The 21,590-nt window shown below is 41.3% G+C and overlaps 1 protein-coding gene across 1 annotated transcript in view; it reads right to left on the bottom strand.

Annotated features, from left to right (window-relative positions):
- Nucleotides 1-21,590, bottom strand: part of PDE1C (phosphodiesterase 1C) — a 289,933-nt gene that overhangs the window by 74,582 nt on the left and 193,761 nt on the right. Inside the window, exons 8-9 of the mRNA XM_036406364.1 lie at nucleotides 2,518-2,631; nucleotides 1,504-1,686 (exon numbers count right to left, since the gene is read on the bottom strand). Coding sequence (XP_036262257.1) covers nucleotides 1,504-1,686; nucleotides 2,518-2,631 — 297 coding nt within the window. The remainder of the gene's footprint in view (nucleotides 1-1,503; nucleotides 1,687-2,517; nucleotides 2,632-21,590) is intronic.

Genomic DNA, 21,590 nt, shown 5'->3' with positions numbered 1-21,590 from the left:
GAAGCTCTTTGCACAGGTCACCTTTTTTTTGCCCTAAAGCACTGTAGGACTAAAAGGAGATGATGGAAAGTTCTCTTCTCCCATCTGAATGATCCTGTGCAAAGTCTTCCTTCACTGCCGTTTTTGTCATATTCTGCACTCAGACCTGAAAAAAGTCATTCACCTTTGGAGACTTATATTTGTCCATTCCCAAATCACAGAATCTCTTATCCCTTCCTTTCTCTAGTCTGAAGCTCCATGGCATTCTCTTAAGAGACAATTGAGGCAGAACCCCTTTCCCTTAGCTCAGGAGAGTCACAACCCTCTTCCAGTGCCATATTATATCTGAACACTTCCTTCTTTGGGCCACAGTGATCCAGGTCAGCTGGAAAACACCCCACTGAGCCAGCTTTCTGCATTTACTTCCTTGTTGAGCAAATGCCCCACAGAATGAGGGTTAATTCACAAGAAGCCTGTCAAACCTTGGAGAAATCTGTCCCAAGGAGAAATTAGAGGTTTAGTCTTATTACAGTTTGCTGCTACCTTAACACATGTACAGTAACTTTAGTGCACAGACAAAAATATTAGCTATAGTCATGACAAAGGAGGCTTCTGTGAGTATGTGTGGATTGTGGTCCACTGTCTGATATGCATAACCTCCTGCACAGAGGGCTGTTAGGCTGTCACTGCAATTGTGATCAACAGTGAAAGCTGTTCTGCTCTTCCACTCCTGACTTGAATTTTGCTGTTACAAAGTTACACCAGAGATATGAAAGCTGCTATCTTTCAGGGTGTCCAAAGAATGCTGACAGTTTCACATATGCCAGCCCTCCTCCTGGCTTAAACAAAGAAGGTCAGTGAAGAGTGGTTACTTGACAAGAAAAGATAAGATTAGGAGTCCAAATTGAAATGAATAAATGTTTTAAAGGGTTAAAAAAGTAAAATCAGTTTTAGCAACAGGTTGTGATGTAAATCACAAGAGGGAAGGCTTAGAGAACTCAATGGCTTTTTTGAAATCCTCTCTAAGCTCCAGAATTTTCACATCAGTTTTGATCTATGGTTAGCTCCAGTAATAATATGGTAAAGGACTTTGTTCTGTGTCTTAGAACTTCTTCATAAGAAATACTAGACCACAGAAGTAAACGGAAGCAAGGGAGAGTTTGATCTGTCCAAATTTTAAATGCTGTCACTCCTGATCTAGGACTATGCAGAAGTGTATATTGTCCGTCAAAATTATACCGTGTGCTATTACATCTGTACTATAGTAAGAACAGAGGACCAGGTACTGTTTCAGTTTGCAGTCTTTTACTAAATCACATGGTTTTAGGTGTTACCTAGATCTATGTAGAAACATTAACAGAAGCACATTAAAGTGTTCTTCATTCAGCAGTCTTCCACTAGTCCTCTGAGGTCTTCTGGCCTAAGGTACTCCTCTCCACCTCCTGTCATTGTGCCATGACACTGTAGGTGAAACCTGCAGTACCTGGGTAGATAGTAGAATAAAGTAATTACATAACACTTCACCTTTCCACAAATATCCCAGCTTGCACTGCATGGACGATACTCCTGAACCGGGGTTTTTCCTCAGTCCTTTTAAGCATCATCCCCATTTGCCGTGTGAAGGTAGAAGCCAACCAGTCACGGACCTCTGAGGGCACAGAGTCAGACTGGATATCACTGAGTTCATCTTCTGTGTCCAGTAAACGCCTAGAAGGATGAGGAAACTGAAGGGTAAACAGAGTTCCTTAGAGAGTACTACAACATTATTAAAAAAGAAACTCATATATATTCTAATTAAAGCAGCTGTTAAAAGTCCTTGATTCAACAGCCTTAATAAAACACACTAGTACAACTCTTCAACTGTTTGTTTATTCTCTTACGTACTTACATTTCAGATCGTGGAACTCACTACTAGGCTGAGAAACAAGGCGTATCAGCCTTCTGAAGCAAAACTACATGATCCTCTAATATCTTTACATCTTCAGCTCATCATATTTCTGAACTTTCTGCCTTTCAAAGATAATTTATGGTCATTTCTGGGAATTTCTAGCATCTGAGTTGGTAACATACAGTCCTCTCCTCTCCCATTCTGGTCATCTGTGTTGACTCTAGAAGTGCATTATTCACTGGGTAAATGGCATGTAACCAAGAGGGGGGAACTCCTCTGCAATGTCTTGCCAGTCTACCTCTGTTCATGAGTAACTTTTTTTTAATTTCAAAGACATCGTACAAGTGAAAAATTTAACATTGTTCAGAAGAAATAGTTGAGTCTACTCAGGCTGCAATAACTATGAAAGCATTTCTCTAAGAAAAAGTGTATTACAGTTATGTTTGGTTTTGATCTCCTTCCCTTTTCCAGGAAACTAAAGAACTTTTTAAATGAAGGACTGAAGATCTCTTCTAAGCAGAATACAATATTCTAATGATTAAAACCATATTGTCTACAAGTAATAAATCTTGGCTCAACCAACTTTCACAACTGGCATGTAAATTACAACTGGTGCCAGATATGAGTGCTGATGCCTGTAGTTAGCTCACCTAGTTTCGTCAATGTATACTGACTCAAGAACAGTCGCTGCATATTCCAAATTCTTCTTTAGATCTACAACTGAAGCTTCCCCTCTCTCCAATTGCTTTACCAAAGACCGTAATCTAAAAGAAGGAAAACAAAAATCTGATTATTATAAAGCAAAATAGGTTTAAAGTGAGTGTCAGCTCCCAGGATGAGACCTTGCATACACCTTGACAGGTGAGAACTTTTGGAAGTCTCAAGAGACTTTTGAAGTTTTTTTCATGTTTATACATGAAGTCAACAAAATTTACTTTTCAAAGATCAGTTACAATGATGCCAGGTAAATATACATAATTCCATGGGTTATCACAGAATCATACAAACACAGAATGATAGAATATGATGAGTTGGAAGGGACCCATCAGTATCACTGAGTCCAGCCTCTGACCCTACACAGGACACCCCAAGAATCACAACATATGCCTGAGAGCATTGCCCAAAGGCTTCTGAACTCAGACTCCTTGAGTCCTGTCACTAGTCATGAGAGGGAAGAGATCAGTATCTGCCCCTTCACTTCCCCTCAAGAGATTGTTGAAGACTGCAGTGTTTCCTCTTAGTCTCCTCTTCTCCACTCTGAACAGATCATGAGGTCTCAGTCACTCTTTGTAAGGCTTCCCCTCCAGATCTTTCACCATACTTGTGGCTTTCCTATGGACACTTTCTAATAGTATATCTTATATTGTGGTGCTCAAAACTGCACATAGTACTCAAGGTGAAGCCATACAAGTGCAGAGCAGGGCAGGACAATCACTTCCATTAATCAGCTGTCTGTTCCCTACTCAAAACTGAAATAAGTAAAAATAGAAATTACTTTAAATTTAACACAGGGGCTAAGAGAGGACAATTTCAATTCAGCCATAAGAAGGAACTTCTTGAATAGTATCTGTTAGCAAATTACTCTTATTCCTAATGATTGACATACACATGCAAAACTCTATTAGAGTATACTTAGAAACACTATTGTAGAAATACTATACAAGGTTAGGAAATGCGATGATTTTCATTAGATCAAGCAGCCACCATATATCTCCTGTATATTAAACAGTACTCACTGCTTTCACATTTGACTAGTAAGCATTGCTTCATATGACTCCTTGTTTCTTCATTCCATGTCTGGGGAGTCTGCAGTTATGACCACTTAACTAGCTACCAGAAACACTGTACACAAGCCACAGCAGTCAATTTTACAGAAAGAACATGACCTTTGGTTCTTCCTGACTTAATTGATATAAGTAATCGGTAGCTTTATGCTGCAACTCATTCAAAACTCATGTTCAATAATAGCACAGTGAGTAATGATTGCTTCTTGGAACCAACATTCTTCAATGAACATTATGCAAACTACTATGTGCATCAATCATTTAGAAAAACAGAAGTACTGCTGTTCCTCACACCATCATGTGAAAAAATTACACTGTCTTTGTCTTACCATCCATTATCTTTAACTATTGCTGATTCATTGAGTCACTACTCTATTCATTGAGCAGCTACTCCCAATTAATTGTATTAAATAAGAGCCTGGTGATAGTTTGCCTTTAATGTATGTGTTTTGGTTTGGTTTTTTTTTTTAATAATCCTAAATGGAATGAAGAGAATCCAGGAAAATTTACTACCTGAAAAATTCTGCTTCAAGGTGGCTGAAATAATTTTGAAATTCAATCAAATTCACCTGTGGCACTTAGGAACACAGTTAAGTGAGAGCTTGGCAGTGCTGGGTTAACGATTGGACTCAATGATCTTAGCAGTCAACTCTAAGATCAACTCATTTGTGATAACATTCCTTTGAGAGCCAGATCAAATAGCTTTTAAAAAAAAAAGTAAAACCAACAACAAACTTTATAAATTAACAAAATAGTTATCAGAAATAGACCTGACTGCATAAAAGCTGGCTTCGGTATACACACAAAAAAGTTTGGAAAATAAGCATCTGCTGAACTGAAAGACAAAACCCTTCCTTCTGATCTTCAGCACATTCCTCGCTCTCCTCTGGAAAAGCACCATAATTACTGGTAAGAAATTCTTACTAAGTTTGAGAAGCAGTGAACCATATCAAAGAATTCCTACATAGAAATAGGCATGCATCTGCCATCTCATTATAATTGACAAGCTTGATAAATTGGATATTCTGAGAGTCATACCAGAGTTAAACAGCATGTGCAGACTATCTAAGCACATAGACAGTCTGACAGATGCCCTGCAACAGTATCTATCTGCCTGTTGGGGTATAAAAAAACTGTAAAGCAAGTACACAGGATATTTAACACTGCCCAAAAGTATCCAGTGCAGACTACAGGTGGTTATGCATGTAATGGACATGTGCAGTAGTTTCAGTCAACTGGGCGGACAGATGTCTCCACAGTTTGCATAGTGTAGGAGGGTTTGCATAGTGTTGGGGGGTAGGATGGTCAGGACGGATGGAGACGAGAGATCTCTGAAGCTGGGTCATTGTACTTGCGGTTTATTGCAAAGGGTGTGGGTGCAGGGCCCTGCTGGGAGCTGCCAGCCACAGCTCGGAGCAGGCCTGAGAGAAGAGAGGGGTAGAGAGGATGGGAGAGGGTAAGAGCATAAAAGGGTAAGAGAGCAAAATCATAAGAGAGTAAAAGGGGTAAGAGAGCGAAGTTCTCGTTACAATACAATAACTCTTCTTCTGTCTTGAATATTCTAATTCTCACTAACCAGTCTAGTACAATATACAAATCTTACAGCATTTACATACAGCCTATAAGAATCATTACTTTACCATACTGTGTTACATTTTAAACCCTAAAAATTACTCTTTGGACCCCTTCTGCCAAGCTAGTAGGGTCTGCTCTGAGCCTTGGACCTGTCTGCAAGCAGAGGGTATTTTTTCATCAAAAGGGGATTACCTTCAGCCAGCCACAACATTGTCTTCCAATTGTTCACTAACTAAGGTATCTCAAAGCTTGCTTTCATTTCAATCTCGCTTATAGTTTCTATATTCTCAAAATCTTTTGCCAGACAATCATATTTATAAGGCTTTCCTGTTTCATCTTCCCCAACAGCAAAGCAAATCCCTGAAACCCATTCCAAGAGAGAATTGGCAGGAGAAATAAAGCATACACAAGAAGTAACCTAGAAGTTCAACACCTCTTTTTACAACAGTCACTGGGTATTATTCATTCCACACTCTGCCACATCTTAATGTAAGGTTCTGCATACGTATATAATGTTTTCACTGTGAAAAAGACACACCTAGAAAGCCAGGTCATGTTGCAATATTCAAAACTAAAAATAGAGTAACTGGTAGCCTGTGACACAATGCATTTTTATTAGGCTGGATAGCTATCTTCTGTCACTACTTTTGTATACAAAAAAATGCAAGTCACAACATTCAGAGGAAGTAAAAACATGTGCAAAGAGCAAACGCACAGTACTGCTACACTGGCATTTTAATCCAAAAGAATTATATGCAATTTCCCAAGTAATTGCTTTGCCTTCTTCATGTTTCCTAAAATATTCTCCTTCCTTTGAATAAAAATACAAACATTTAAAAAATTAAATAATCAATTATTTTTATTATTATTAGAAGCATGAAAGTACAATGATGATAAGTTCAGTGGCCTTGGCAGGATGGTAAAAAGCTTGTTTCAACTCACCTTGAGTGGAACATGAAAGAATGTTGAGATAAACTTTTGACAACATTAGTCAACTATAAGTGAAATCAAATAGTTTAGGTTTTCACTTCCCATTTATAAATTCTTTCATGCCTATTGAAGGAAGTCCTGCACCAGAAACTTTAGCAAACTTTGGCTTACTGAATGATTTTCAATACAACAGCAGCCTAGGTACTTCCTCAGTGCCAGATCCTGAGAATTATCATTGTCTCCCTGTCCTACTACTGAGAACTCTAAAGGATGTGCACTCCTCCAATATGTAAACACCTCCCTCATTCTCAGGTTCTGAACATTGGGAATGGAATGAGGAAATATAAGCAGTTAAAAGGATTGGTCATGTTTTTTTGTTTTTTTTTATTCAAGTCAACTTCTTCACCTAGCACAAACCTTTTATAGAAATCAGATACACAGATGCTAATGGAAGTCACTGGGGGTGGATAGCAATGATAAACCACCTGTCTGTCATATACTTCCTCAGGAAAGTGTGCCTTCTCCCACTAGTGAAAGAAATGAGCCAGGAGATTATCTTAGGTGGTCATTGTGGCTTCAGAAGGCTAAGATGAGGTGAGATGAGTCATTCCACTGAATAAATGTGAGAGCTGAACAAGGATAAATTTCAGATGTGGGAGAGAAAGAAAGGCTGCTATATTCTTTTTTCACAACCAGCAATCTTCTAATCAGTATTTCCTAAAGCATGCCTTCCTGTTGGCAGACTAGTTCTTTTTGAGATATTAGTGTGAATTAGTTTTTCAAAGAAACTGTTCAAACACAATATAGTCACTGAATTTGTTGACAATGACACCCAAAGACAACAAACTATATCTTCCAGAATGAGGCATTTTCAAACCACTGTTGCTTTTTATAAAAAAAAAAAACAACATCCATTATAACACATCAGACACAAATCTAACAATTTTTAATTTGCATCTTTAAAAATAGGTACTTGAAAGAAACTGTCAATAAATATATTTAATATACAATAAATAGATAATATATTATACATATAATAAAACCATACACAATAAGATCACCTGCCCTGGACTTAGGAGAACAGACTTTGTTATCTTTGGGGACCCGTGTCGTAGAGTACCCTGTGGTAGAATCCTGGCAAGCAGAGTGGCACAAGAATACTGGCTAATATTCAAGGATCTCTTCCTCCAAGCTCAGGAACAATGCATTTTAACAAGAGAATATGGGGCAAAAATGCCAAATACATGGATAAGGAGCTGCTGAGGACCTCAGAGATAAAAAAGAAGTTTACTGAAGGTAGAAGCAAAGAAAAGCTAAAGCCCAGTTAGAATTAAGTCTAGCCAGAGATGTCAAAGACAATAGAAAGAGCTTCTATAGATGTCCTGATAACAAAAAATGACTAGGGATAATGTGGGCCCTCTCTAGGAGGAGGTGGGAGACCTGGCTACCTGGATAGGCCTGGAATATGGAAAAGACTGAGTTTCTAAATGCATTTTATGCCTCAGTCTTCCACAGCAAGCGCTCCAGACACCCTGCCCAAGTCATGAAAGGAAAATGCAAAGACTGCGAAAGTGAAGAGCCTAAGCCCACTGTAGGAGGGAATCAAGTTCAAGACCATCTAAGGAACCAGAATGTGCACAAGTCTATGGGATCTGATGAGATTCATCCATGGGTCCTAAGGGTAGACAAAGTTACTAAGCTATTATCCACCATATTTGAGAAACTGGGGCAGTCAGGTGAAATTCTTGATGACTGTGTGTTGATTTGGCACAGCCTGGTTTTTGGTAGTGGGTAGGGTGCTACAGAGGTTTCTGTGAGAAGCTGCTAGAAGCTTCCACTGTGTCTCACACACCTAGAAAGCCAGATCATGTTGCAATACTCGAAACTAAAAATAGAAGTTTTAGTTTCACAGAAAATTCTTCAAGGATAAATCTCTAACAGCTTTGAAGATGCTGCTGGCCCAATCAGAGAGGTTGTTACCGCCCCTGTGAAAGTGTATAAGAAGAAAATAAAAATAGTACACAAGCAGTTTTTGTTTCCAGGCGTGGCGAGGTGCCACCAGGGGCCATCCTGGCACAGCCAGTGGTGATGCGCTGCTGCAGCCACCACCATCTTGGTGTGGCCCCAGAGACCCTTGCCTGCCTGGCTGCCCCTAGCCAGCCATGTCACAGGCAGAAGGGCAGGAGCAGCACTGGTGGCTTCCCAGTGCCCCACTTGAGGAGAGGTGTTAAATAGCACCAGTGCCACAGCAGCCACCACTGCCCACACGATGGTGGCAGGGTCACCTAGCCAGCAGCAGAAAGATAACTCCTAAGCAGCAGATAAGCAGCAGATAAGCAACTCCTCAACACAGAACCCAGATGAGATTGACCTCTTGGCACTGCAAGATCTTGCAAGATCTTTGAATTAGTGGAACATGTTGCCAACGGTACCTACAAGCAGCAGGTTTTTTTCCAGTCACAGACGAGGAGGAAGTGAGGACATGTTAGAGAAAACAACATGGCGACACCAAGTTCAGTGGAAAACAAGAGACGGGGAGGAGGCGCTTCAAGCATTGGAGATGAAACTCCACTGCAGGCTGTGGTGAGGACTATGGCAAAACAAACTGTACCCTTGTAGTACATGAAGTCCATGGGAGATGCAGAGATACACTTGCAGCCTGTGGGAAAAGTGCTCATGCTGGAGCGAGTGGATGTCAGAGAAAGCTGTGATCCATGGGAGGTGTGAATAGAGAGACAGGGCCCCTGCTTCCAGAGATAGAGAGCACCCTTGCTTCCAAACTAGAGTAGCTTAGAAGACTGCACCCCGTGGACGAGTGACCCACACTACATCAGTTTTCTGCAAGAGTATTTGCCTGTAGGAGGGACCTCATGGCATAGCAAAGACTCCTCTCCCTGAGCAAACAGAAGAAGATCTCAAGTAACAAACTGACCAAAACCCCATAGCCTGTCTCTCTGCACTGTCAGTGGGAAAGAGGGAGGGAACTGGGGGGGAATGATCTCTTATATCCTCCCCTGACTTTGTTAATTATAAATTTACCTTATAACCTTAAATTTGAGCCTGTTTTGCACTTAGAGTGTTTTTCTTCCAATCCTTATCTCAACTCATGAGCCCTTTGTTAATTTTTATTTCCTCTATCCTCTACTGAATTGTAGCAGAAGAGAGTGAGCAAAAAACTTTTGTAGGTTCCTGGCATCTGGCCAGTATCAAACCATGACAGACTGAAAGAAAGGGAAATATAACCTCCATTTTTTAAAAGGGGAAAGTGGAAGATCCAAGGAACTACAGACAATTCAGTCTCATATCTGTACCAGGCAAGATCAAAGAGCATATTCTCCTGGAAACCATGTTGGTGAACAAAGAGATGACTGGTGATAACCAACATAGCTTTATTAGAGGGAAATCATGCCTGACAAGTTTGATGGCTTTCTATGACAGGGCTACAGAGTTGGTGGATAGGGGCTGTGGTGGTTTGACAAGAAATGTGTTTTTTAGGATGCTGTGTTTTGGGCCAATGGATATTCAGGCTTTAATATTGGCATTTAACCTGGCCATTTAGGACATGGATCTGCCTCTGAGAACACGGGGTTAAAAGCAGAGCTCTCCCCTGGGAGGGTCCTTTTGGTTTTCTGGCGGGAAAGAGTTCGGGTCTCTCCCCCGGCCCAGCTGCTGGCTGGGCAGGGGGAGGGGAAAGCCATGTGGCCGGGAGAGGTAGGCCTGAGCCCGGGGGTGGAAGGGTGGAAGAGAGAGAGAGAGAGACACCGGGAGCCATTGGGCAGCCCCCCCTGAGAGACACAGAGAGAGAGAGAGAAAGAGCCGCTGCCTGGGACTGTAACCTTGAGACTGGATAAACATGGGCCTGTGCCGGCAGCACAGCTGGGACGGAGAAGAAGAAGGGGGGGGTTCAGCCGGCCGCTTGTAGGAGCTTTTAACCCCTTTTTAGAGAATGAGAACTTTACAGATCATTGACCTCTCCTGAAAGATAGAGTAGAAAATGAAGAAAGAAATGTGCAAGTGTGAGAGAAGTCTGGGTGAGCGAGAGATAGTAGAAGAGTAGAGAAGAATCCTAGTGAGAAGAGATGATGGAGTAGCTTTTGCTAGACTCTTCTTGTTATAGCCATGGACAGAACCATGTTCCTTGTGACACAGAGACTGCATTCTAGGGGGAGGCAATGCCTCAGAACCAAGAGGGTTCAGCGTTAGTGCCCTTCAGCCCCAGGAGGTGAAAAAATATGGGGGGACAGGTGTCCCAAAAGAGAGACTGTGCCTTTTTTAGATCGAGACAGAGCATCCTTAAAAAAGACAACCCTAGAAGCAGCTCTAGTCTGTGTTCAGTAGTGAGAGCACTAGACATGAAAAGGAAGAGGTCACAACGGCAGATGTACTCCAGGCAGTGCCACGAGTGACACAGAAACACACGAAGCTTCGACTGTGTTTCCAGGAGAAGCCCATGGTACAAGAAAGACTCCTCTCCTCTTGATGAACTGAAGATTGATTGTCTAAAAAGTGGTGCTAGACCGAGAGTTGGTGATTTGAAGAATAAATGTATTGTGTTAGAAATTTGGTGGGGAGAGGAAGAAATGCATTTGTGAAGTTTTCATTTTCCCTGTGTGTGTGTTCCTTTTTATTTGCAGTTGTAGAGTAGTTAATAAAGTTCCGTTTTCTTTTCTTTCCTAAGTAAGAGCCTGCTTTGCTTATTCCTGGTCACATCTCACAGCAGCTACCAGGGAGAGGGTATCTTCATAGAGGCACTGGCATTGTGCCAGTGTCAAACCATGACAGGGGCAAAGCAACTGACATTGTTTACCCGGACTTGTGCAAAGTACTCAACCCTGTCCTGCATGATTTGCTTGTCTCTAAACAGGAGAGACATGTATTTGATGGATGGACCACTCAGTGCATAAAGACTTAGCTGGATGGCTGCACCCAAACAGTAGTGTGGTAATGGCTCATTGTCCATATGGAAACCAGTGACAAGTGGTGTCCCTCAGGAACTGGTGTTGGGGCTGACACTGTTCAACATCTTTGTTGGCAACATGGACAGTGAGATTGGTGCACCCTCAGCAAGTTCACTAATGACACCAAGCTCTGCACACCACAAGTGGCAGTGCAGTCAATATGACGGAGGGAAGGAATAATGCCATCCAGAAGGACCTCAACAGGCTTGAGAGGTTGGCCAATGCAAACCTCATTAAGTTCAATAAAGCAAAGTGAAAGGTCCTACATCTGTGTTGGGGCAATCACAGGAGCATCTATAGGCTGGGCAGAGAAGTGATTGAGAGCATTTCTGTGAAGAAGGGCTTGGCTGTGACAGGCGATGAAAAGCTCAACATGAGCCAGCAGTGTGTGCTCACAGCCTAGAAAGTCAATCGAATCCTGGGCTGCATCAAAAGTCAGCAGGTCAAGGGAAGTGATTCTCCCTGTACCCTGCTTTTGTGAAACACCACCTGGAATACTGCATACAGTTCCAGTGCCCCCAACATAAGAAGGGCATGGAACTATTGGAACAAGTCCAGAGGAGGGCCACAAAGTTGATTAAGAGATCAGAGTCCTTCCCGTATGAAGGCAGGCTGAGAAAGTCAAGGCTGTTCAGCTTGAAGAAGAAAAGACTGCATAGAGACCTCATAGCAACCTTCCATTATCTTAAGGGGACCTACAGAAAAGCTGGAGAGGGACTCTCCATCAGGAACTCTAGAGATAGAACAAGGAGTAACATATTCAAAGGGGGAAATTTGGGTTAGATATACAGAATAAATTCTTTATTGTGAGGGTGGTGAGGTACTGGAACAGGTTGTCCAGAGAAGTTGTGGATGCTACATACTTGAAAACATTAAGAGTGCAGGATGGGGCTCTGAGCAACCTGTCCTCAGGGAAGAAGTCCATGCTTATGGAAGAGGACTTGAAACTTGTTCTGGTTCCAGCAAGAACAGGGATGATTTTTGCAGTAAGCAAGAGAGAACATGGCTAGAACATGGAAGGTATTCTGTATCACCTCACATCATTACCAGTGGAAAAGGGAGTCTTCTACAGGGTTAAGAGGTCTTTTCTGGTCTTTTATGTGGCTGCAGTTGGGTCTGGCTCTTCACTGAGCATTTTGGATGTGAATCTCTCTCTTTTGTACACTTCTGTTTTTAGTATTGTTGCTGTTATGTTTGTGTTCTTATTTAACTGCTGTTTCCAGTAAATTTTTCTTATCTTAACCCATAGCCTATACTTTTTGTACCTCCAATTCTCCTGTCCAGCCTGCCACAGAGGGCAGAGGGAGGGCGAGGTGGGGAAGCAAAAGGAGCAGCAGCATGGTTTGCAGGGTCTCAGTAGACACTTACTTGAGAACTACCATTCCAGTTGCTCTCAAGAGACAGTACATACCACAAGGTAACCTGTGCTTATACCTGCATGATCACAGAGAGGACATGAGGAAGTGGGATGGAAAACCCACCTCTGTCCCAGCAGCACAGGTTGAGTGAGTTGAGAGGAAGGACAACCACCACAGAAAATTCTTCAAGCATAAATGCTGCTCCAGTTTCCAGTGGGCTAGTTGTCAGACACAATGGAAGGGCTGAATGTTATTTCTGATCCTCTTGAAGGGATCTAAAGTTCATATTTACAAGACATGAACAATGACTACTATGACTAGAACTAGAGGGGCTGTGCCTCCAGCAGGAAGAAAGGGACAATCTAATCTATTGCTCTATGTGGATCTGATGGCATTGTGCATCAGACCTGCAAGAGTATAAGACTTTAGTTGACACTGGCACACAATGTACCCTGATGCCATCAAGATCTATAGAGGCAGAGTTTATCTCTATTTCTGGGGTGACAGCTGACAGGATAGGAGCTGAAACAAACCTGACTTGGAATGAATGGCAAAAAACACCCCAATTCTGATTGGTCAAGAGGCCCTGAGTGTCCTTGGCATAGATTAACTCAAGAGAGGGTATTTCAAGGATCCAAAAGGGCATTGTTGGGATTTTGGGGTAACTGTTGTCGAGATAGAGAAAATTAGCTGAATACTCTGCCTGGTTTCTCAGAGGACCTTCTGCTGTGGGATGGGTGATGATCAAAGAACAACATGTACTGATCACTATCACAACAGTGCACCAACAGTACCACACAAACCAGGACTCTGTCACCCCCATCCATGAGATGATTCATAAACTGGAGAGCAACCCTTTAATATCTCTATATGGACAGTGCATAAGTCCAATGGAGAGAGGAGGCTGACAGTAGATTAATCATGGCCTGAACAAAGTCATATCACCTCTGAGTGCTGGTGTGGACATGCTGGAGCTTCAGTACAAACTGGAGTTTAAGGCAGCAAAGTGGTGCCACCACTGATATTTTGCTAATGCATTTTTCTCTATTCCTTTAGCAAGACAGTTTGCTTTCACCTGAAGGGATGTTGAGTACACATGGATTCAGCTGTCCAAAGGGAGGAAATACAGCTCCACTATTTGCCATGGACTGATCCAGACTGCACTGGAAAAGGGTGAGGCTCTAGAACAGTGCAGTACATCATGTGGGGCAAAACAGCTGAGGAAGTTTTGAGAAAGGGGAGAAAATAATTCATATCCCCCTGAAGGCTGGTATTGCCATAAAGCAGAGTCAAGGGACCTGCCCAAGAATATCAGTTTTTAGGGATAAAATGGCATATCATCAGATTCCAATGGATGTGGTCAAGAAAATTGCAGCTATGTCCCCACCAACCTGCTAAAAGTAAAGACAAGTTTTCCTCAGTGCTGTGGATTTTTGGAGAATCCATGTTCTGAATTACATTCAGATCATAAGCCCTCTCTATCAAGTGACTGGGAAGAAGAATGGTTTCAAATGGGGCCCTTAACAACAACAACCTTTTAAACAAATAAACGGGAGACTGTTCATGCAGTAGCCATGGAGTCGGGAATACAAAAGAAGCAAAGCCTACTACACCCCTGCCAAAAAAGAGATACTGGCAGCTTATGAAGGGGTTCAAGCTGCTTAAGAAGTGATTGGCACCAGCTCCTCTTGGCACCCTGACAGCCACTGCTGTGCTGGATATTCAAAAGGAAAGTCCCTTCCACACATCATGCTTCTTTTGCTACCTGGAATAAGTGGATCACATTGATCACACAGCAAGCTTGAATAGGAAAACCTAGTCACCCAGGGATCTTGGAAATCATCACAAATTGACCTGAGGGAAAAATTTTGAACTATCTGCAGAGGACGAGAAGGAAAAGATGGCATCTGCTAAAGGGGCCACACCATATAATCAACCACCTGAAAAAGAAAAGTGATACATCCTCTTAACTGACAGTTCCTGCTGTTCTGTAGGGATACATAAAAAAATTAAAAGCTGTATGGAGTCCTATGCAGTGAGTCACAGAAGCTATTAAGGAAAAAGGTCGATCAAGTTAGGTTGCAGAGCTGAAAGCTGTCCAGCTGCATTTTACTGATATGACTGAAAGAGATAAATGGCCAGTGCTCTACTCCAACACTGACTTGTTGACAGTAGCAAATGCTCTGAGTGATAGTTAGACCTATGGAAAGAAAGATGCATTGGCAGCAGAGAGGGAAACTAATCTGGGCTTCTGAAATGTGCCAGCACATCTCTGCAGAAGTAGAGAACTTGGCTGTAAAAGTACGTCATGGAGATGCACACATACCCAGCAGTCGGGCTACTGAAGAACACCACAACAATGGATAGGTGGATCAAGCTGCTAAGATTAAAGTGTCTCAGGTGGATCTGGATTGACAGCATAAGTGTGAATTATTTCTGGCTTAGTGGGCCCATGACACCTTAAGCCATTAAGGAAGACATGCAACATACAGGCAGGCTCATGTTTGAGCGGTGGACATAAACACAGACACCGTCTCCCAGGTTATCCTCAACTGTAAAACATACACTGCAATCAAGCAGGCTGTGAGAGACTGGAAAGATCGATGTCTCAGGACATTTTGGGATGCATGCAGAGGGGAAGGGACAGATTGGGCCTTGCCTTGGTGAAGCAGCGCATACACCACCCCCTTAGAGCCAGTATCTCAGCATGGCAGAGTCTGCCAATCCTTGGCACAATGCTCTACATCCACCCCTGGACCCTTAAACCCAGTTTCTGAGTGGCCAAATGACCAGAATTCCCACTTGGGGGAAAGGCCCAGGAAGGCCAAGGGGTATTTAAGGCTGAACAAGAGGCCATCTAATTGTCTAGACCTTGCTTTATTTCTTAGAAGTTCTGTCTGAACACTGTTGGAACCCAGGAGTTGGTAGCTATATATATGTGCTTTTCTAGGTCTTCTTTGTCTTTCTTTCTCTTTTTTCTTTGTCTTCTAATTCTCTCTTCTTGAAATATAGTAACTTAACATCAGATAAGTGTAGCATTTGCTGAACTGAATGGGCCAAGTTAATGCTTTGAGAAATGTTTTATGTTGACTGGATGCCAGTTCCCTGATTTTAAGTTTGCTAGTTCCCTGTTTTTTGTAAGTTTGCTAGTAAAGTCTTTTGTGTTGTTTTGATCTCTTGAGAATATCTTCTCAGTATTCCTCCTGTGCATCCAGAGTACATGAAGCCTCTTCAAAAGTCCCATCTACCAAGTTGATTGGGGCCCTACACAGGCCAAATGGGTAAAGCCTCTGTGATATGGGGGGCAGTGGTTGAAATATAAATATGGGGAGTCCTGGCTGATGGATTGCATCACACTCCTGCAAACCCACACGGTGGGCACTGCAAGGCCATTGTTCCTACAATGGTGGAAGTAACCACTGGACCTGGATGGCTGGAGATGTGCCCTGTGTTATGATGCTTGTATCCCCAGTCATCTGTTCTGTTTATGCTGGATATTATGTTCTGTGCCTTCAAGACTGGCTCTGAAGTGCGAAGTTTTGTTTTGTTTTTTTTTGTTATCAGCCTGCTCACTCCCTCACAATTGGCAGGACACAGATGGGGAAATACATAGTGCTGCTTTTGCTTTTTTTTTTTTTTGTTTTGTGCTGGCTTTCACTTTGCTCTTGCTCCTGCTTTGCTCTTGCTTTTGCTTCTGCTTGTTAGTTAGTTTAGCTAGGCAGTCTGAACTTTCCCTAGACTGTTTTCCTTTCCCTTTTCTCGGAAACACTCAAACCTGCTCTGGACTGAGACCTGGGAAACACCAAGAGTTTGCACTTTGACTCTGGAGTAGCCATTCCCAGCACTGGAGGGACTGATAACAGAGTGACCACTCCCAGGAGAGACTTTCTGAATTTATCATCTTTTTTCTGAGTGGTGAAAGAATTTTGTCATCCAATATTGTTCATTTTGTGTGCTGGGGGGTGCTTTGCCTGTTAAATAAACAGGTTCTTTCCACTTCTCTCCAAGGAATCCTTCCTGAACCAGTTGTGGGGGAGGGGCTGTGTGGGTTTGCTTTCTGGAGGGGTCCCCTTTGGAGACCTTCTCCCAAATTTGCCCTAAACTGGGACAGCTACACCAAACTTTTACAAAACAGAAGTCTTCTGCACATGGCCTGGAAATTTGTGGGGCTTTTTCACCAAAGTCAGCATACTGGTTTTATAGTTACTCTTTTGAGGGTTGAGTGAAAGGACTCAACATACACTATCATCAGTTCGGTGGTAAATTACGGTGACTCCTAATCTATACTATTTCTTTGCTAGCTTTAATAGTGGTACCTTAATGTCATGCACTCTTTTTATGTAATCTACTAGAAGTTCATTTGGATTATAATGTGTAGTGAGTTATGGAGGGGCTTGACAGCTGTCCTGTAAGCAAAGCCGAATTAATAGAAGAAATAACAATTGATGATTTTCGAGTGTATCCATATCAAGGATGAAGACAGGGCAGTCAGCATGGAAACAGATTAGAAAGGATACATGAAAACTTTTGTAAGCTAGACTACGTGTGTAAGTAGATGTGTATACGTGCCTTATTAAATTTCTGTAAAACTTTTGCCAATTATATTGACGTTAATTGCTTTGCACCAATGAATATAATAAGTTATTGTGATGTAGTTAATGACTTAAGATCACGCTTTGTTAAGAGTATATAAGCTGGAGAACAAGCAGAATAAAAAAACATTTTTCATCCTGGACCCTGATCACATGTGTATGTCATGTCTGGCCTAACAGTGACAGTAAGTAAATCTGTTCAAGACCTTTTGTCTGCTATTCTCTGTCTGTTCAATAAATAATTCATTTTATAAAAGACCTGTTCTGCCATTCTTAGAACTTGTGAGCCAGAGCAGTTTAGGTGTGTCAGAGACTGAAATAGTTCATGCATCAAACATTGATATAAAGTTTTGCTCATTCTAACAAACTGTATAAAGAAGCTACAACCAAAGAAGGCTCCCTGAAGATGCCTACCTGGAACGTTGGACTGTAAGTCAAACTACTTAGATTAGATAAAAGGAAAACCCATTCTTCAGTTGACTGAAACAAACAAGTAAACAAGGAAAAAAATGTGAGCCAAACCCAGCAGCTGTGCTAAGAATCATCTTTGGCTTGCTTTGGGGTGGGAGACGCTGTAGCCCACAGACTCATTTTCTGGGAGCAGGTTTGCACAGATTACCCCCACAGCCAAGGTGGGGGGAGGAAGTTTCGGTGTGTTGTAACCTCTGCTCAGGGGCAGTGAACCCATCCTCCCTTACACAAACTGGCAATGGAACTTCCCTATTCAGTTGAGGGGCAGCTGAGGGCATGCCTTAATCCATCAAAGGCTCCTGGAAGTACCCCCCTGTGAAAAAGTACATATTATATGATTGCCTTTTCACAAATATTAAAATGAATACTATATTTGTTATGTTGGAAAGTTATGTTGTATTAATCCTTTTTTTGTAGCGCTATACTAATCTTTCTAAGTAGTGTGGTGAATATAGTTTTAGGCTACAGAAACTATGTGATGTAAGATACTTTTTCTAACTAGCTCAAGGAGAGTATAACAGTAACAAGACACCAAAAGCCTAAGAGAAGAATCATTGCCTCCTTATTGGGAAGAATCAGACTTCGAGGGACCAAGATGATTGATTTTTAAGATGGACGGGGTGGGGTGGGGGGGTTGTGGGGTTTGACAATAACCAGAAAACACCCTTTGTTTGAAAAGAATTTTTGCATCATGTATGAGATATGTGAATATACAACAGGCTATTACTTTTAAGAGTTAATCCTTTGTTAGCAAAGTGTGTTCTGTGGCAGAGCAGAGCAACAAGACATCAGTAATTCTTTGCTTTTTCATTGTCCTTTATTGTCCAAATTCTTATTACTCTAATTTTTATTACTATTTTTATTACTATTTTATTACTATTAAACTTTTACAATTTTTAAACAAGTGATTGGTGTTTTTCATGCCCCCAGAGTCATTCCTGAAGCCTTGCACCACAGGACTGCATGTGATGCAAGAAACCCAGAATCTGTTGTAAGAGACAATGGCAAACTCCCCTGCCCCAGGTAGGTGCCTGGATTTTCCTTCCTGGCCTGAATATATGTCTGCAGTTTAGGATGTGATGTAATTGGTTGAGGTTCCTGTCTGTCAACGCAGGGGCCAGTTTATGGAAACAGCTGGGGTTCTTATTTACAGCCAAATTAATTGCCCAGTACAAGCCAGTTTGTACTGTGACATAATGTGACAACTCATCTCAGAATTCTGGAACTTACGGAATAAGCTGTCCAAATATCCTAAAAGCAGACAGGCACATCTGTAGTGTGTGGGATGACAAGATGAAGCCTCACAACTGAATGTGTTTTCCATTTGAAGAGAGACTAGTACAATGCGTACATCTAATCATTTAGTTTGGAAAAGACCTTTAAGATCACTGGTTCTATTAGCTTCAGTGGAAGGTCACAAGCAATATTTGTTCCTAAATAAATATCAGTGAAAAGGATAAGTACACCCCATTTTACTTTATCCACATAATAAGACTACCTCATTTCTGCTGTTTACATGAGCTTTCAGCTTGGGGTTTTTTTAGAATAGACTAGTATAGTTGGAAGGGACTTAAAACAACCATCCAGTCTACCTGCCTGACCACTTTAGGGCAGTCACTTTACATCTTTAGATTGCAGCGTGTTATTTGTGAGGGAAAAATCATGAAGAAGTATACCACAGCTTTGATCAGCCAGACTCTGGCAGTGCAGAGGTAAATGTCATTATTTTCATAGGATGAAAATTATTTCTGCATTATTGAAGTAGACAGCATCATTTTTCTCTGCTTTAAGAGGCTAAATATAAGCAACAATACTCTTAGAGCACATGTGCTGAAAATTGTTTCTTTTTTTTTCTTGGGAAAAGCTGAGAAAAATCGGACAGATTCTTTGAGACTAGGTCTCTTCCAGGATATTTCCTATCTGTCTTTACAGTGCTGTGATGAATGATAATGTGAAATTCAGGTAAGTTCGCATCAATCCTCCTTGCACAAGACCTTTCTGAATAGAATGGGCTCTTACTACACTAAGTCTATCATCAGAGTTGGCACATAGCATCTAGAACTTGCTGTGCTCATGGGCAAAGAGCTTGACTCGAAAACTATTATAGTTGAAATGCCTTTTCCCTTTCCCTCTCCTTTCCTGTAACCTTACTTTAAGATGAATAGGGGTAGGAAAAAAGACAGGACTTGATGCTGATCTCCCATATCAAGACAACTTTTAGTACTCATTAATTTAAGGGCAATAGCAATATTTTGCAGCATCAGGTACCATTGCACAATTCACACATTAAATTCAAGGTCTTATTAAGAGTAATTCCCTTTGATCCCATGTCTCCAAAACTGGAAGCTTAATATTTCCTGAACAGTGATGAAAGGTTTAAACTCAGCTCCCTGCCAGCAGGTGGCTTAACTGGAATGCCACAGCCAAGATTTAGCTGCTTGCTTTCCATCCTGCTTCTAGAAACATGATATTTCATCTGTGGTGGACTACTTCATGCTGTAAGAAGATCTAATTCCCACTTAGATCCTCAAATTCCTGCCTTTAGGTGTCTATGAAACTAGACATGATATTTTGACTTGTAACTTTAGAATACAGATTAAAATAGAGCAGAACAATAATTTGATTGACACATCTACAAAAGTACAGTTTTGCCCAGCCTTGTTGCTAAAGATTACTATTTTCATAAAGGAGAAGAGCAAAAAGTATAAACCAAGTAGAAGCTGGGACTTAGCATCCAGAAATCCTTCTTTCAACATTAACCATTGGGAGATTAGCTCAGTTAGAGCATGGTCCTAATAATGCCAAAGTTGTGGGTTCAGTCCCTGTATGGGTCATTCCCTAAGGGACTTGCATATCCCTTTAAACTCAGAATATTCTGTGATTTCTTCTTGCTTTCTTTCTGTATGGCCTCACAAACCTGACATTTCTTTGGGTTAGAGATCTTCCAACTGTGCCACTTGATGTAAATTGTCTTTTGAGATGTAGGGCCTTGAGCCAAATTCTTGGCATTGTCAATGACAGTGGTCTAAATACTAGATCACAAAATAAATAGTAAGCATTTTAATTATTATTTTAAAAGTAGAGTACTGAGTTCTTTGGATGTTATAGCACCTTACCCTCTAAAAAGCCCCAGGAGTTATGACACACCATGAATTATCTCCATGTGCTGGTCTCCAGCTAGGAGCCAGTCTTCCACCAGCTAGGCATGGTGGTGCCTGACATGCTGGTTCCTACAGCCCTAATAAATTGTGTGGTGAAATTTGTTTGCTGCATATAAGAAAACAGAAGAGCTGCCTCAGCTAGAGGGTTTTGAACTAATTAATTTCTAATAATAAGGTGATTTCTAATAAACATTCTGTAAAATGCCTTGAGATTAATTTTGCAGAGCAGAAGGAGCTATTAAGATTCCTAAACATAACTTGTCAACATCTAAAAATACTATTGTATTGTAGTCCAATAACTTAAGCCCTTTTTAAGATTGGTAATTAACAGAAGAACCAATAAAGTTACTATCTCTGCTTTCCAGTGAGTAAAAAAAAATATCACAGAAGCATGCAGTTTTAGTTTTTTGTTTTGTTTTGTTTGGGGTTTTTTTCCCCATGAATGATACTGTTCATTCTTCCTCTTCTTGGTGACTGAATGCTTATACAAAATTTATAAATGTGGACCCATCTGTATTCATTGTTTCACTGTGGGATACTGTGTATTCTTTCTCTGCTTTGTGGTTTACAATGCCGTATGTAAATGCATTTCTATGAAGTTACTTTTTAAATCTTTTACATACTTGAAACATAAGAACTTGGGTTCCACACTGTTGAGTTAGAACTCCATGAAATAGTGAATGGCACACTGACAATAGTTGACCGAGCAACTTTTATGGCTTTTAAGCTCCCCAATTACAATTTTCTGCAATATAAGTAATTAAACATGTCTGCAGCCTGAGAAACCACTTTTGTATAGGTCAAAGATACAACAGAACTGAAAAAGCCTCCTGTCCCATTTCATTCTCAAAAGTGTACAATTTAACAAAATTATTTTAGGGAAATGGGTTTTTT

Source organism: Molothrus ater, chromosome 1, assembly GCF_012460135.2.
Source record: "Molothrus ater isolate BHLD 08-10-18 breed brown headed cowbird chromosome 1, BPBGC_Mater_1.1, whole genome shotgun sequence".
Taxonomy (NCBI): Eukaryota; Metazoa; Chordata; class Aves; order Passeriformes; family Icteridae; genus Molothrus; species Molothrus ater.
Note: the sequence above shows the minus strand (reverse complement) of the source record. Positions and strands in the feature narration are given on the sequence as shown.